At 39.6% G+C, this 18,356-nt stretch overlaps 1 protein-coding gene across 1 annotated transcript; it reads right to left on the reverse strand.

Annotated features, from left to right (window-relative positions):
- Nucleotides 1-8,238: 8,238 nt before the first annotated feature.
- LOC133720401 (uncharacterized) lies at nucleotides 8,239-16,757 on the reverse strand. The gene is made up of 8 exons (XM_062146682.1): nucleotides 16,267-16,757; nucleotides 15,195-15,560; nucleotides 14,853-15,112; nucleotides 12,468-12,609; nucleotides 11,831-12,202; nucleotides 11,592-11,723; nucleotides 11,019-11,147; nucleotides 8,239-10,918 (listed from the first exon to the last, which is right to left on the reverse strand). Exons 1-8 carry the CDS (start codon nucleotides 16,390-16,392, stop codon nucleotides 8,669-8,671), a joined length of 3,777 nt encoding a protein of 1,258 aa, XP_062002666.1. The 5' UTR covers nucleotides 16,393-16,757; the 3' UTR covers nucleotides 8,239-8,668.
- Nucleotides 16,758-18,356: the final 1,599 nt, after the last annotated feature.

Below are 18,356 nucleotides of genomic sequence, written 5' to 3' on the forward strand. Positions count from 1 at the left end.
TTTATTGACTATGCAAAGTTTTGATGATTTAATTCTTTTCAGCACTACTGCCTGCATCCTATTTTCTGGTTTTAGAATAAGTTCCCCTCTTGTTATTTTGCCATTTTGATTTTGGCTCAAGTGAGTTGGGAGTGGGATGAGCACTGGGTTAGAGGTCCAAAAAGATTTCTGATCAACCAGATTGGAATTTAATTGTTGCCAAGTTAAAAGTAGATTTCATATGTCTCTCTTCTGGTCTGGAGGATTGGATTAAGTATGAGACCACCTACCATTTCATCACAAACTTGGAAATTATTCTATGCACCGACGGTGCAAGTGACCCAACCCTTATAAAATAATCTCAACCCTTGATATTTATTATCAACTTTATTTTTAATAAACAAAAAGTGTATTTAATGCAATCTAACCATTCATTTATGTTGGTGCAAGTGCACGGCGGTGCTCTGAATAATCTCTCTCAAAAACTGAAGTCCCACTTCAACTATTTTGCAGGCCATCCCAAGTTCCCAACTATAACATGAAAACATTGGCCCTTTTTGCATACAACTAGCCAGCATGTTAAGATCATCTCTGGCCAACAACAAAAAGACAACGAACTAGAGAGTTAAAAAAGATAAAATTGAAAGTTTATCAATGTACTATTGGAATCTACAATGCATCAATGTACAGTATACAGTATGTACTATTGCGATAGTTTATCACTGCACAAATTAACGTATGGAGTTGTATGTAGTTTACTATCACCATAAAGAGTTATATTTTTAGGGCCGGGGAAATGATCATTTACCCAATTTTAGCTTAAAAATTGCCCACTTACCCAAACACTCTAAGAGATTATTTCCCTAATACTCAATTAAGTATTTTTTTATTCTTTTTTATTTATTTTTGGGACAATTTTGCCCTCTCCTTCTTTGTCACTTAGTGAGAGAAGTCATCGGAGACCTTGCCGGACTCCGGTGACCAGTGGCCGGCCGGGGACTCCGGTGACGGACTCCAGCGACCGGTCACCGGAATCTAGAATCCGGCTACTGGACTAGTGACCGGTTTGAATTTATTGCCCCATAATAATACCCAGTAACCATATTATTGCCCCCCAATAATCATATTATTGCCTCCCAATAACAAGTTTATTAGGGATCAATAATTAGTGAAAAATGAAGATATTTTTAATTTTGAAAGGTTTAGTAGGTTTATCCAAATAAATAATCTTATTATTGCCCCATAATAATCTTATTTTTGCCCAATAAATATTTTATTGCCCTCCAATAATCTTATTATTATCTTCCAACGTGATAGTGAAGTCTGTGCTAACTCCACCCAAGACCTTCAGCAGACCCTGGACTAGCGCAAATAGGTGTGATGATGCACCACACAATCACCCGAAAATGTTCATTTCTCCACCAGTCATGAATGCCGACATGTCCCCACTGCATCTTAAGTACACTAGTTGCCGCAATGGATAGAAAGAAGGCCATGAAAATAATACTTGCATAGTTGCTATGACTACTATGACTACTCCTCTGACCGCCACGTCATCATTCTCCTTCTTCTTCATCATCATCTTCATCAACATCTCCGTCTCCATCTCTCTCTCTTCCATTTTCAAACCCCACCAGAATCCCCCAACCCTAGAGCCCAACACGACCCTAGATCCTCGTCCCCAAAACTATGTCGTCTGATTCGTCGAGTACAAGAAGTGAGAGGATCACCGGGAGTATCTAAAATCGAGTGTGTCGGCGGAGGGATGGGACTGGATTGACAGGAACAATCTGGCCAAGGATTACCCGTGTAGAATCGCTGTAAATCTGTATGTAATTAGGATTTTATTTAATTAGGATATCCTGCAATTATGGAAAGATTGTTTCCTATTAGAGTTAGACTACTCCTTTGTACTTGTATATATACCCCCATTGTGGGATGAATAGAATCATCGAATTAACCCTGAATTAAGTATTCTTTTCTACTTGGTATCAGAGCAGGTTCAATCCTTTGAACTTGCACTGCATTCTTTGAATCCTGAATCCCGAAAAAAAACCACAAACCACTGCGTACGACCACCATTGAATTCCAAACCACCATCACCCTACCTTTTTTTCAAAAAAAAATTCAGATCCATCTTGAAACCCTAGAAAACCCAATCCTGCAAAAATCTCGAATTCCTCAATGGCCGGACCTGTAATTGAAGGCGAACAGTCAAATCCCGAGAAGGCAATGGTGCCATCCTCACAAGTCATCCATCACCACTACACCACCCAACAAGACAACTCTGCGTTCCCAACAAATGTTGTCTTGAATGAATCCAACTACACCATATGGGCTCCTCTCATGCGGATGCGCATTGGAGCACGAGGGAAGGTTGGTTATCTGACCGGAGTGAAGGCTGAACCCGCCATAAATTCTGCAGAGTATGAAGCTTGGGCCACGGACAATGAAAAGGTGAAAAGTTGGCTCATTGACTCCATGGAGTCCTCTCTTATGAACCGGTATATTCGTCTCCCTACTGCAAAAGATATTTGGGAAGCTGTAGAGAAAACTTTTTATGATGATTCAGATGAAACCCGGATCTTTGAATTGAACAAGAAGTGTTTTGAAGCAAAGCAAAATGGACGGCCTATTCCTACCTACTATAATGAGTTAGTGGCGATGTTCCAGGAGATTGATCAAAGGGTGGCCTCTCAGAATGATAATGTTGCAGCTGTAGTTCAAGAGACCTCAGCGATGTCTCGGATGGGTGTTCACATGTTTTTGAGTGGACTTGACCTAGAGTATGATCAGGTGCGTGGAGAAATCCTACGCAAGGAACCTAAATTCTCTTTGGAGCAGAGCTATGCTTACATTCGCAATGTGCAATCAGAGAAACAGGCTATGGGGCATTCGATACCTACCGAATCTTCTGTTATGGCTGTCCAACGCAAACCAGGTCCTCCTCCAGGCTTCTCATGTCCTTCTTCACGTCGTCCTCTAAGTCAACCAAATCCATATGCAAATAGAAAATTCATTGTGTGTGGGGAACTAGGCCATACCAAGGAGCGGTGCTATGAAGTGATTGGTTACCCTGATTGGTGGGACTTCACCAAGAAACCACGAAAGAATCTGGGCAAGGCCGTCATTGCTACTACAGAGGAAGAGTGTCTAGACAATGCCTCCGCTAATGTAGCACAATCAGGTATGAAGGGTAAGGTTACTTTGAATAATACATGGATAATTGATATAGGTGCATCTGATCATATGACCAATGACCCTAATCTTGTGAAAAACCTTAAACATTCCCCTCAAGTTGTTGTCTCTACTGCTGATGGTACTCCAACTCCGGTCACCAGAGAAGGTTCTATTGTTTTATCTGATACATTAACCCTTGAATATGTCTTAGTTGTTCCATCACAAGCTTATAATCTCCTGTCTGTTGGTCGAATTATTTTAGCTCTTGCATGTATTGTGACCTTCTATCCGTCTTTCTGTGTGTTTCAGGACATTTTGACTCGGCGGATCCTTGGTTATGGTGTTAGAAGGGGAAATTGTACTACCTGGATCTGACAGAGACTGGAGAGAACCAGAAGCATCTTTTGGGGCAAGCTAATCATATCAATGGGGTAGAGAATGCGAAGGAAGCTGTATGATTATGGCATCGCCGTTTAGGTCATCTATCTTTTAGTTATCTTAAGAAGCTGCAACCTCATTTGTTTTCTGTTGTCAGTGATTTGGATTTCCATTGTGACATTTGTGAACTGGCCAAGAGCCACCGTGTTTCATATTCACCAAGTCTTAATAAAAGTCTTGTTCCTTTTATGAAAATTCACTCTGATGTCTAGGGTCCTGCGAAAATTCCTTCTCTTTCTGGAGCACGATATTATGTAACGTTTATTGATGATTGTACTCGCATGACATGGGTATCATTACTGAAGAATAAGAGTGATGTATTTGGGATGTTTACCGAATTTCACAAAATGGTGGCAACTCAGTATCAAAAATCCATTAGAGTGTTTCAGTCTGACAATGGTGGGGAGTTTGTGAATGGCCCTATGATTGAGTTTTGTCGGTCACATGGAATTCATCATCAAACCTCCAATTCTTATACTCCTCAACATAATGGCTTAGCAGAACGGAAGAACAGGCAGTTGATGGAAGTTGTTCGTGCTTCCTTGTTTGGCATGAATGTACCTCGATCCTATTGGGGAGAAGCAGTGAAATCAGCAGCATATCTTATCAACCGTACTCCTTCACGGGTGATTGAGTTTCAAAATCCTCATCAGAAGCTTCATACACTTTTGACCATCCCTTCTATGCCTAATTTGGAGCCCCAGGTGTTTGGGTGCACAGCCTATGTTCATATTCCCAAGCCTCAACGCAGCAAGCTTGATCCCCGTGCCTGTCAGTGTATCTTTGTTGGTTATGCTGACTTCCAGAAGGGTTATCAATGTTATGATCCTCTTACTGGCACTATACATGTCTCTCTTGATGTTGCTTTTCGTGAATTCGAGCCTTATTACTCAGGGGGAGCTTCTCAGTCTTCCCTTCAGGAGGAGAGAGGTTGTGAAGGGAATCCTCGTTCTATTATTGATTTTGATGTCTTTGAAGACTTGGAAAATTTGGAGGATAGATTTGAAGGTAGAAATTCGGAAACAGAAAATGCAGTTGCCGAACAGAGCATTGTGAATTCTGAAACAGACAATGCGATTGCCGAACAAAGTGTTGCGAATTCCGAAACAGAAAATGCCACTGCCGAACGAATTGTTGTGAATTCCAAGACAGAAGAGACGACTTTTCTGGATAGCTTGAATCAAAATCAAGACATATCTGAAGCTCACACACAAGATATTCCCCCTTCTGCATCACCAACTAAAGATCCCGGCCAGAATGATCGTCCTCAGGTACCCCTAAACTTTAATGAATCTTCTGGGTTAGAAAGTGTCGAACCTAGGAAATCACAAAGGGTTACCAAGGGAATTCCTAAGAAACAATATGAACCAGATATCAAAGCCAAAGCTAAATACCCTATAGCTAATTTTATGTCTGACCATAGGATTTCTGGGTCACATGCACTTGTTGTTGATCAATTATCTACTGTATATATTCCTAGTAACGTGCAGGATGCATTGACGGATCCAAAATGGATAAAGGCGATGAATGAAGAATTTGAAGCTCTTCAAAAGAATGCAACATGGGAGTTAGTATCTATGCCGGTTGGAAAGAAGACTGTAGGATGTCGTTGGGTATTTACTGTGAAGCTTAATGCGGATGGAACTATTAATAGATACAAGGCGAGGTTGGTTGCCAAAGGATATACACAATGCTATGGGATTGATTATGAGGAGACTTTTGCACCTGTGGCAAAGATTAATACAATCCGGATTCTAATCTCACTTGCAGCAAACAAAGATTGGCCATTGCACCAATTTCATGTGAAGAATGCGTTTCTTAATGGGAATTTGGAGGAAGAAGTGTACATGGATGTGCCCCCAGGTGTTAAGAATTACCCAAGTGACATTGGCAAAGTGTGTAAATTGAAGAAGTCGTTGTATGGCCTGAAGCAGTCTCCAAGAGCTTGGTTTGGAAGATTTTCAAAGTCCCTGAAAGTCTTTGGATACAGACAGAGCAATTCTGACCATACCTTGTTCATCAAGCGCAAGAATGGTAAGATTACAGCTCTTATTGTGTATGTTGATGACATGATTGTTACAGGGGATGATCCGAAAGAGATAAATGAATTGCAAAAGTATTTGTCAAAGGAGTTTGAAATGAAGGATCTGGGACAACTGAAGTATTTTTTGGGTATTGAAGTTGCAAGGTCTAAGAAGGGGATTTCACTTTCACAGAGGAAATATGTTCTTGATTTACTTGCTGAAACGGGGATGCTGGACTGCCGACCCATCGAAACACCCATTGAGATGAATCACGGACTTGCTATCTATCCTGATCAAGTTCTAACTGATAAAGGGAGGTATCAACGTCTTGTAGGAAGGTTGATTTATCTTTCACATACTAGACCTGATATTGCTTATGTTGTGAGTGTTGTTAGTCAATTTATGCATTGTCCTAGTGAAGAGCATATGGATGCAGTCTTTCGTATTTTGAGGTACTTGAAGATGGCGCCAGGTAAAGGCTTACTGTTTCAGAAAAAAGATGAATTGGAAGTTGTTGGGTACACAGATGCAGATTGGGCTGGTGATAAAACTGACAGACGTTCTACATCTGGGTATTTCACTTTTGTTGGAGGGAACCTTGTCACTTGGCGTAGCAAAAAGCAGAAAGTTGTTGCCAGATCAAGTGCAGAAGCTGAGTTCCGAGGTATGGCACATGGAGTCTGTGAAATGTTATGGATTTGTAATGTCTTGAAAGACCTGGGTTACAAGCTTAAAAAGCCTATGGATTTGCATTGTGATAATACAGCTGCCATTGAGATTGCACATAATCCAGTTCAGCATGATAGAACAAAGCATGTGGAGGTTGACCGTCATTTTATTAAAGATAATCTTGACAGAAAGGTTATTCGCTTTCCATTTGTAAACTCAGAGGAGCAATTAGCTGATGTTCTTACTAAAGGAGTGTCCAGGAAGGTATTTGACAGCTCGGTTGACAAGTTGGGCATGATAGACATCTATGCACCAACTTGAGGGGGAGTGTAGAATCGCTGTAAATCTGTATGTAATTAGGATATCCTGCAATTATGGAAAGATTGTTTCCTATTAGATTTAGACTACTCCTTTGTACTTGTATATATACCTCCATTGTGGGATGAATAGAATCATCAAATTAACCGTGAATTGAAGTATTCTTTTCTACTACCCGAAGGATTTCGGACTGGTCTGGATTGACCGCGCCTGTGAGACGCCTGGAGGTGGCCGGACGACCTGGAGGAGGCTTTTCTGAGAGGAGAGAGAGAGTCTGGCAGTCGGCCGGAGGTAGCGAGAGAGAGAGAAACTGGAGGTGGAGATCGAGGAGAGAGAGAGTCTGAGAGATGAGTTTCAATTTAATTAATAGGGGCAAAACTGTCAGTAGATGTTAGAGTATGTAAATGGGGTTAAAAAAACTCTTAGTGGAGTAAGTGGGCAATTTTTAAGCTGAAATTTGGTAAGTGGTCACGGCCCCATATTTTTACTACCAAAATTTAATATATTGATACATTAAAAAAGTAAAAGAACATAACACAATGATATGTTAAATGGTTTGAAACTACGGAGTCGGAATCTCTTCTCTGCACCCGGCAGTGCAAGCGACTCCCAACACCTATTAGGTGATCTCAGCCCTTGATACATGTAGTCAACTTTTTTTTTAATAACCAAAAAGTGTACTTGATATTATGCAGTCATTCATTCATACTGGTACAAGTGCACTTTGATGCTCTGAATCTCTTAGCGTGTCAGGTGAATCATTTGCAAAATGTCAAATTGTCACAAAGGCCATGAAAAAGAAATTTGAGATCTTCAGATGCTTTTCATAAAAACAATTGAAAGTCAAAAATGAACTCATTTTGGAATAAATGTTATCGGATGCTCTTAGAAAACAAGTGAAAGAGAAATTTTTCTGTGCTACAGTAGAACCATGTGGCAATCTCATGTGGTATGACGTCCTTATAACAATATGACAGCTGGTTTCCAATGAATATAATACAAACTCAATTATGTCTATTTTTTCAAAAAAGACCTTTTTGGGTCTTCGTTCTATGGCCTCTGAGCTCTGAAGCATGTTCATCTTCTTGCATATTCATCAATTATGCTTCCTGCGAGTGGAACAATTCCTAGGATAATAAGTCTAATTTTGTTGTATCTTTGAGTAACTTTTCAAAAGATCCATCAATTCCTAGTCTACACCATGTCAGGTTGCCACGTGGTTCTACTGTAGCACTGAAAAATTTCTCCAAGTAAAATTCAATGTAGACTAATCGATTTGTTTATAAGGGATCTTAGGAGCCAAGAGGAAACTATTCGTCTCATCTTGATATTAAGGTTGAACACTATGTCCATCTTGATTAATGACAGAAACTTGGAAATCTGAAACATCCATCTCCAAGTTCCAAAACCACCAGATGCATAACCATGCCGGCACTTCCGTTTCAATTTCAAAAGAAATGGATGTCAATGAAATGTAAACCAGATTGTCCAGGGCCCTGGGGGTGATAAGAGACTTGCTGTAAACTAATTCGAAGATTTTATGCAACAGGAGAAAGAATTATAGTGAGCATAATAATAACAAATTGCATAGTAGAATACCAAATGAAATTGATTCTCAGTTTGCACCAAGGAAAATAATAAATCACTTCCTCATCATAAGTCCAATAATTGTCATCACTCATCAGCAACAGAATTCCACTAATTAACTAACTGTTTTTAGGAGGCACAAAATCCCAAAACAGAATTCAAAAGCTATGATTGTATGGCTGCAAAATATCAAGAAATTTTCATACCAATAAATTCATCTTCATTAATAATAAAAACCTGACCTCTACAGAACCTTCAAACATTGTAACACTCTTCAACCTTTTTGCTCTCGTACTATAGGAAAAACAAATGGGACAAATTGAATAACTGTAAAGAAACTATAAGCTAAAATTGGAACTTTTCAGAGGAAGATTATTGTGTACCAAAAACCAAGCACCTCAAACCTTCATTACCAGATAAGAAGATAGGGACTGAATTCCTGAACAGCCACCTCATACCTTCTTAGTACTACATTAGAAGAATGTAAACCTCATGCCATTGCTTGCTGCAAACAGGTTGTATTCTTCCATAGTAGCCTCCTTATTGCATGCATGATCATTCTCAATATGATCTGAACATTTTATAGGAAAATCCCGAACAATCTCTTCTTGCGAAAGCATAGAATTTGAATTACATCCACTTGAAAGAGCAACAGGACCACCAAAATGGAATAAAGAAAAGCCACCGTTGTCCATATGTAATTTGCCAGAATTATCATCATGTGCTCCTTCTCCACTTGATGCTGCTTGCATAGAATGATGTCCAGTTCTATCCAAACTCTCTGTATTAGCTTCATTAGGAGATTCTTGCACACCTGACTTGGAAATTTGGGACTGCTCCTCCGTATTGATGAGTGGTTGATACATTGGAACCGCGGTAGGCGTAAACAAGGGAGTAGGTAGCTGCTGCATAGGACTATACTGCATGCAGAAACCTGAGTTTCCATTAATACCATACCCAAGGGGGCTAGCATATAAATAGTGGTTGGGATGAGTAAACGGCAATAATCCATTGGTTGGAGCAGGCGGCCATGAAACTGGACTTTGGTGATAGTAACCCATTGTCGAAGGAGCTTGAAACACAGGAAAGTGTACATTTTGGTTTTGCATCGTAGGAAGCATGCTTTGCTGCTGGGAACCCAAGCTAGCAGCAGATATTCCATTATCAAAACTCTGAACATTTGTCAATGGATTAGTCCCCCCATTCGGTGGAAGACCTGTCAATTCCCTGCTTTCTGTAAGCTCCCTTCTCTTCACATTCAGATTATTCTCAATACCAACTTCATTGCACTCTGTAAAACCATTTGGAATGCAAACAGAAGTTTCTTTTCCTCCTGATTGCTGGCTCGCATCTTCTGAATCTGAGGTGGATGAAGATTCCTGATTTCCATGATTAGATGAGGTCGTGTTGCTGTCCCCCTCACTTAGGCATGATGAGCAATTATCAGAATTAGAAGTGCTGTTCACAATGGGATCAGATATTCCATTCTCCTCATAAGAACCTTGCATCGAGTTGCAAGAATCCGGTGCTCTTGTACAAAGTCCATTCTGGCAACTGACATCCATTTCTACACTGCACATGCTAGATTCCTTTGAATTATTATCCTCATAAATTTCACCTGTATCTGCGCCAACTTCACCCCTACATAAGTCACCAGATGACTTGACGATTTTACTTGTAGGTTCTTCGGCCTTGAAAGCAGATGAACTTAAGGTAACATCAGAATCTGAGTTACTCCGAGGATACTTTTTCTGTGCCTCCATGGGCTCCCAAATTTTCTTGGGATGAAGCAAATCTCTAGAAGGATTGTCCCCAGAATTGACTTTGCTTTTGGGCCTTGCACAACTATCACGCACGTCCATTTGGTTATACCTATTACCACGATAGAATTGCTTGGACATATCTAATGCAGATTCTGACTTGCTTGCAGTTTTGGTCTCCCAGCACACTCTGGCGGGAGAAACGTGTGGCTCAACCTTTGCCCTATATTCGGTGCTCTTGTTGCAGCTGCAAGAATTGAAGTCATATCTGTCACTCAGCCTGTTGCTAGAGCAGGGAAACTTGTCGGTAAACTTAGGACCACAATGTCGACCATTCAACTTTGGGCCATTTACTCTTAATTGCCTGTTTGATCCATTAATGCCCCTTGCTGGAGTCTCAAAACTATCACCACCACATCTCGACTCGGATCTATTAACCACAGGAGCAGCATCAGAAACAGCAGCATACCGGCGTCTGTCAGACCACTTCAATGATGTATCCTGTTGAACTTCTCTCCTAAATTTTAATCTCCGTCGGGAAAACTTTGATTGCTCAACTGTAAAAGAATCTGTACCACCTTTCCCATTGGTAATTTCCCCATCAGGACTTTCAAAGCAGGGGTCGTCGAATTTTGAAATAATGAAACCATTTTGGAATTGTACATCTGGAATTTCAGGAGATCCAGGCCTAGATAGAACACTGTCACCAGCTTCACTAACTGAATCCATGCAGCTAATGGAACTATTGGGCTCCTCATCAACAATCAGAGATGATTCTTCCTTTGAGGAAACAGGATAAACAGGCATTTCATATTCTTCGGAACCTTTCTGATCTTTGTCCTTTTCTTTCCCTTTCATTCTCTCCTTTCTTCGCAGTTTTTTTTCTCTTTCTTTTGTCCTTCTCCTCTCCTTGCGTTCTTCTTCTTCACGCTTTTCTTTTTCCTCCTCTTCTAGAAGTTTCATCTGTAGGGAAAAATTACAGATGTCAGTATTTCTCCTGAAAATGGGCTCTCCTAGTTTTCCTCCCTAATATCTTATCTGTAAATATAACAAAATATAAGACCTGCTTTTCTAGAGTAATTATATCTTTGCAAGCAACATGGACTCGTTCTTCCAGAAGCTTTAGTGCAAGACAAACAAAGATGCTATGTGCATTTTGGCGTGCTGTTCCTTCTCTAAATGCTTTCTCCACCTGAAAAGACAGCATTCACAATCAAACATGGAATATGTATTCTTTCAATCACATACAATGTGCATGCTGAGACATATGCCAGTATCATACAAGCAAATAATGAATAGTTTCACAATGTTGCCAACACATCTTTTTTCTTCTTTTAGAAATATAACAGTATGGTGCGAAGACATCTTTATTGGTGCCCAGAAATCAAACTTCAGAATCTCTGGTACAAGGACATATTATAAACATTTTTGTAGCCATTCAACTTTCATATTTCCTCCTTCTTCCTTTTTTTTTTTAATTATTTTTTTTTTTTTGTAAGATTGAAACCTGAAAGTCGAACCTAGTTCCTCCAAGGAAATGCAACTTAAAAAACAGCTAATAGAAGCGAAAGGTTAACATATGATCACCCAAAAATTTAACTAGTTTATGAAAACAAGATCAGCAAACTGAACGTGCCTGTTCCTTGAAAATAACAGTTGCAGCATCTAGAAGAAATTCTCGAGCAAGTTCAGGACTCTTCGCATGTTTTTGTGGACGGGAGCATTCTCCATCCAAATCATTTCCATCCTTGTCCATGGAATCATCATCCTGAAAGAATCCATCAGATAAAATGATCGATCAGTTTAATCCTCACTAGACAGAAGTCTGGTTTGCCGGAGAGAAGGTAGATAAGAAGCTTTAGGAATCTAAACTACCTCTTCTTCCTCTGCTTCTTCAGCATGCTCAAAAAACCTTCTGATACTTTCTCCTCTTGTAATTGTTACATAGCCATCCCCCACTATAAGCCTGCAGTGAACACATTGTTGACCCTTCAAAGCATGGGCTTTTACAGAAAGCTCAGTGCAACGACCATCTAGTTTCCAAGCCCTCAGGGTGATAAAGCAGGCACTTAAACCACCAAGATCAAGGCCATTGACCTTAACACTCCCGTTCATGCCAACATTTTCAAATTCCAAAATGTCTGATTTTCCCTCGCCTGTTCCAACTGCCCACTCAAAGTGATGATACGTCCCAACAGTGTCTGCAAAAGTATGGCGCCAATCAGCTTGTACCATGCCATCAGATACCTGCAATAAAATACATGAGACCAAACACATTATCTATCTATATTTCTCAAAAAAAACAAAAAAATAAAACGAAAAAGGGTCACATTAACTACACTTCTTATAAAATATTGAAATAATAATTAGATGAGGCTGCAGAAATATATGGTCCAGCTATCAAGATTAATTATCTGATCAAGTTTCTCTTGGATGACTGACTTGGAGAAAACAACACCCACAACAGAAAACAGAGAAAACTCGAGCATTAACAAAATATATGATGCCACACCTCATATTGGAAGGCAGTATCAGCAACACAAAACCAATTAGTGCAGCGAGGTTCCTTCCGCAAGCGCTTCAGCTCCTTTAGTTCCTTGAACTCACGGATAACATTTCTTCTGCAATCTCTGCAAAATCTCTTGCTATCAAACCTGTAACAAAAATATGATTAATAAACAAACTCGAACAATCTCAGATGGTCTTATTAGAATAGTCAACATGCATTAAGAGGAATTGATGAGGACTTTGGAGATATCACAACTTAAGGAACTAACTGATCTACAACATAACTCCTCGTTGATCAGTTCTAATTGGGACCAAAAAAATCTACAACTTCAGGCAAGATACAAAATGTGAACATTTGTGAGTGACAACACACTGGTTGTTTAATTTTTTGCATACAATGAAATAAATCCAGGAAAGAACAACTAGAGCATAGAGTTGTGAGAATAAAACAACATTATGACAGTCATTGGGAATAGGGCATCCGTTTCAAAAAATTTAGGCCATTAAGTGTCATGCCTTAAATTACAACATGTGATTTCAAATTGTTTTCTTTCAACTAGAAAAGAGAACATCCACAAGACTAAAGGTCCATCAACATAGACAAGCAAGCAACCAAACGAAATGAAACAAGCCGGCCACAGTAAAGGGAACATAGCTAAGGTGCCCACAAGGAGGCCACAAGTCTAAAGGTCCATCAACATAGACAAGCAAGCAACCAAACAAAATGAAACAAGCAGGCCACAGTAAAGGGAACATAGCTAAGGTGCCCACAAGGAGGTAATCAATCTCATTTAGTCCCAAATAAAATCCAACTCTTTCTTCCTACCTTCTATTCCTTTCTATCTAGACAACCTAGACAGAGGCCAGTACAACAAAGCATCCTAAAAGACCTCTATCTTTCGTGGAAAGACCCAATCCAAGCTTCAGATCTCTATGTGACTAATGAGCAAGTTTAAAGGATATGCTCGCCTGATTGGTTTACGCAATGATCACCAATGAGAACAAAACAGATGGATTCTCTTTTTAAGCATATCACAAGTACTAATTTTACAGAGAAACACAAAGAAAATAAAAAGATTAAAATCTAGTAGCTCTTCGAGTCTTCCCAACTATGTCATTACGACCAAAAATCAGATCTCTAACATCATGAGAAAAAGGGGCTAATTATTAATGATCCTTTCTCTCCTCATCACTCCCTCATTCACTTTTTAATCCTCCTTCCAAGATTGGAGAATCCTACCTTTTAGAATGCAATAGACATCAAGGGATATTGTTCATCACGCACCACAACAACCACTTACCAAACAACACTTGCTTTCTTTTTATAAGTTACCAATAGCTAAACCTTCCCTCATCACTTCCCTCCTTCAGTTCTCAATCCTCCTAACCGCCTATTTTGGTAATTTCATAAGAGAAATGAAATGTGTTGGGAGGCTACTCAAAAGTCCTACATACCTCCTTTCTAGTATTTAAATTATCCAAAGTTGTGGTCAAGCATTTCATAAATACTACAGATGCTATACAGGCTCCATCATCAAGTGGTCCACTATGACAAGTCCATCTCTCAATCCCTTGGACCAAACACTGAGATCAGGAAGATACATATACCTCCTAACCGCCTATTTTGGTAATTTCATAAGAGAAATGAAATGTGTTGGGAGGCTACTCAAAAGTCCTACACACCTCCTTTCTAGTATTTAAATTATCCAAAGTTGTGGTCAAGCATTTCATAAATACTACAGATGCTATACAGGCTCCATCATCAAGTGGTCCACTATGACAAGTCCATCTCTCAATCCCTTGGACCAAACACTGAGATCAGGAAGATACATATATAGAGCAAAAGTAATATTTATATAAGAGCATGCTTGCCCCTAAAAAGATTACGTTCTTTTAACTCAACTGCATATATCTGCTTCGGAATGTGAAACACCTATCATTAACTTAGTTGGAGATTGAACCCGAGTACATAGTAATCTAAGAAACGAGTATGTGTCAGCCCTATCTTTTTCTTTGATGCCCAGAAACCCTTCAAAACTGCTTTGCTGACCCAAATTCGAGAATGGGTCTCCTATGTAGCCCTACAATCTTTAGGAGACAGAAACTCTAACTGGTACCTAGTTCCTTGAACGGGAAAGCAAATATCTGCGTGAGCCATATATAGAACCCTTCAACAGTGCACTAGCTAATATTGGACATATGTTATAGGTAAAAGACATTCCTCTTCCCAGTCTGTTTTAGCAGTCTGAACGTACTCAATATCAGTCGGCACTAACTATGCAGTTCCAATAACAGAAACTTGCTCCAATACCCATTACTAAATATATAATGCTCACACTGTTTTATATTGAACTTTCATGCAGAGAAGATAAAAGAAGTAGCCAAACACCTGTACATGAGCCTCTCAATGAAATCCTCTTCCTTCATCCTAAGAAGAGACTGCCGAGTTTCTTCTCCAAGTGCGGACCAGAAATCCACTAATGTATCACAAGAAAGCCTGGCAGTGTGCAACGCACATGTTTCCCGTGTTCCATGTCCTCTGCCATAACTCGCCATTCCTTGGCTTATCCAACCTCGACCTCCCCCACCACAGGCATCAGGATAAAGTAATTCACGTTCTCGCTCCCTTGCACGTGCACTGTCAAACACCTGATTCAAGCAGCACATCAGCTACTTGGATGAAAATGGATAATACTTTGATCTCATGAATAAAAAAATTAATAGAACTTACATTTTGAAGCCCCTTGAGAGACTTACAATACAAGTAGCAATCCATGAGTGTTAAAGACCCCTCACGTGTAATGGTTAGACCACCCCAAGGATGGACAGATGGATCAGGGATTTCATCATGGCACCCATTAGTAATGCTTGTACCGTCCTTTTGACTTTTTGAGACCTTTGATCTGTTGCAGGAAAGTTGCCCACCTGCACCCTCCTGCTTCAAAGACTTTCCATACATGACAATCTGCAAAAAGCCTTCAAGCAGTAACCCATTGCATCTAGAGCAGTACATGTTCTTACGAGCTTGTTCAAAAAGGGTGTGCTTGTCAATCCTGAGAAGTTTCTGCCGAGCTTGTGGTGACAGCTCACTCCAAAACTATGTCCAGAGTAAAAATCACTTTGTTAGGGACTAGTGCCGTCATTCAATGATGAGTCAAAAATGAAAGAAAAAAAATGATAATATTGCAAAATTTTATCTCAGATTACTACAAGGCACTTTCTTCTTCAGGCCAATTGAAGGAACCAGAGTTTTGAATCAGCAAAACTAGGGAAATAATAGCAAGACTTAACAAGCACATTTTTTCTCCCTATCAAAGTTCCTTTAGCAAGCGTCTGTGTTTTGGTTCCTTTAGCATGTGACTATGTAAACGATACACTAAACAAAGCGAGGGTGCATTACAGTTGGTATAACCAGATGCTCCGCTTTAATTAGCACCCCAGGAATAACGAAAAAGTGTAGCGTTTCTCTCATTTGTTTTATGTATTTATCCGTCATTACCTGAGCTATTCGGGCACAAAATCCTGATTCACAAACTCTTGATACACTTGACATTACTCAATAACCACACATACACATGTTCGGCGGATCCAGAATTAAACAAAACACTGATATTCCAATCGAAACTAACCCTTCCAACACACAGAGAAACTCAACAACCCCTCCATCAAATTATAAGATCCAATTCAAACTCTAGTCACCCACAAAACTCATCAAACGAAACACAGCACACAAAAGTGATCCATACCAATCTCAAACCCATTGGGCAAGCATATATTCAATAATTTCCAATGAATTCGAGTACCTTCTGGAGCTGATTGTAGCTGACATCGTCGCGATGCTTGGACCAAAACCCATTGGGCGAGGAGAGTGTGTAAATGGGCGAAGCCCCATCACTGAATTGGTCGTCCCTGTGAGCTAAGCCAGGCATTTTGGGTTCAAGCTCTCATAGAATTCTCATCCACGCACCATTTCGGGTTCACGGATCCAATCCGATCAAAAACCAAGCATTCGATCAAAACCGGGACTGGAGAACGGAATTGAATCAATGGAGAATCAATTTGCGAACGATAGATCGACGAGTAGGGGAATCGTGGATCGAAACTAATAGCGCTGGAGGTGAATCCGATTGGAATGGTGGGTTGGATTGGATTGGATTGGATTGGGGGAAGGGGGTGGGAGGTATTAGTGAGGAAGAGAGAGATTCAGATAGAGGAAAAGGAGGGACGTAAGGGGGTTTTGGTTTTGGTTGAGGACGATGAGATTTGGTGCTGCTGCTATAAGGGAGGCTTTTGTAATGGACTCAATGTAAGGGAGAAACGCGGTTAAAAACCAGATGCTGTGTCATGTTAACGTTACGGTTTAACGAGGATGAAATCATGTTTTTCTTAAATATTATATATATTTTAGTTCTTTATTTCTTGTCCGAAATATAGGAATGAAATTGTGTAGTTGATAGTTTTGATGAATTCAAGATTGTGAGAAAAGAGAATGATGTCATTAATTGTCATTTTGATGTAATTTGTACCTAGTGTGTCAGAAATGCATATGGTAAAAGGGTAAAAACAACGGAGTATGGTAAATAGGTTAGAGTTGGGATAGCTTTAAGAGTTTTGATTCTCACCAAAATGAAATATAGATATTGTACCTAGTGTGTCAACATCAAGTTAATTAGATTTCATCATATTGTAAGCTGTGACTATACATCGAATTTTTAACTTGGTAATTATCTCATAAACGCTAATCGTACAATTTATAACATAATAATTGCTTCATAAATGCTTATTAAATGATAAGTGTTTACATAATTGATACATGATCAGATGCTTTTACGATCGGAATTGCAATTCTTTACTTTCTTTTCATAAAAGGGCAAGATTTGAACCTAGGGCAATACTAATCCAGATGCGGAACCCCTACACCCGAGTTCGGATCCTGCTAACGCTGATTGGAGTTAAATCTCAATCTATTCTTGGTGGCCAGGAGGGAGGAAGTGTTTTGACATGTGATCCCCCGGTATATATTAATACCTAGGCCTAGGAAAGCTTTGAGAAACTGTGAGATCTCGATAAAAATAAATAAAATATAAAACCACCACTAGCTTTTAGTCCTCATTTGTTTCATGGATTGGAGGCTTGAAACCGAAAAATGTTTTTCCTTATACTTGAATACTTGATAAGTGCAACACACGGAAAGAGAAAGGAAAAATAAAAGGGACATTGAATCCCCCCATCCTACTTGGGAATTCTTTTCTCTTCTCATTTCGTCAACATATAATAATTGTAAATATCAATCTTGTCCCCAAATTAATATAATAGATTTTATTGCTTCCCATTGTTAGCAAATATCACCGTGTGAATCATAATGTCTTATCCCCAGGAAAATAACAAATGAATATTTTTCCCCACTAAAATCAATCACTAATATTTACATATAATTATTAAATATCACTGATTTTCATACATATAATAATTGAAATAGTCAATGAGGCATAATGGAAGGGAGGTAGTGCTTCTGGTACTTTAGAAGGCAATGGCTGCATGTGAGCAGTATTAGGACCGACACCTTGCAGTGTGGTGGATTTTTGTCCCATTATATTTTTCACTCGAAAGAAGGGACGTGCGTGTGAGTTCTTTAAAATACGGATCATCATGTCACGACCAGGGTGCCCTAGGGGCAGTCATGCCAAAGCTTGTATGAGTCAGTGTCCCACATTTCATTGTTAGTGACAGCATAGGATTCAATGATCCGAATAGTAGTGAGGTACAGTCCACTAGATTGACTCATTAGTTTCTCTAAAATGTGTTTCCTTCCACATTCATCAGAGGTAATATAAAGGTATTCGGTTCCATTCTCACAGTGAGTTTCTATATGATAACTGTTGGCACGAATATC

The sequence above is a fragment of the Rosa rugosa genome, chromosome 7, assembly GCF_958449725.1.
Source record: "Rosa rugosa chromosome 7, drRosRugo1.1, whole genome shotgun sequence".
Taxonomy (NCBI): Eukaryota; Viridiplantae; Streptophyta; class Magnoliopsida; order Rosales; family Rosaceae; genus Rosa; species Rosa rugosa.

Excerpts from the sequence above, each read along its gene's own strand:
- LOC133720401 (XM_062146682.1), bottom strand. The coding sequence starts at position 16,392 with ATGCCTGGCTTAGCTCACAGGGACGACCAATTCAGTGATGGGGCTTCG. Across the intron at positions 11,724-11,830 it reads AAGAAGCAGAGGAAGAAGAG|GATGATGATTCCATGGACAA; the intron begins GTAGTTTAGATT and ends GGATTCTTTCAG. Across the intron at positions 11,148-11,591 it reads CTGTTATTTTCAAGGAACAG|GTGGAGAAAGCATTTAGAGA; the intron begins GCACGTTCAGTT and ends CTGTCTTTTCAG.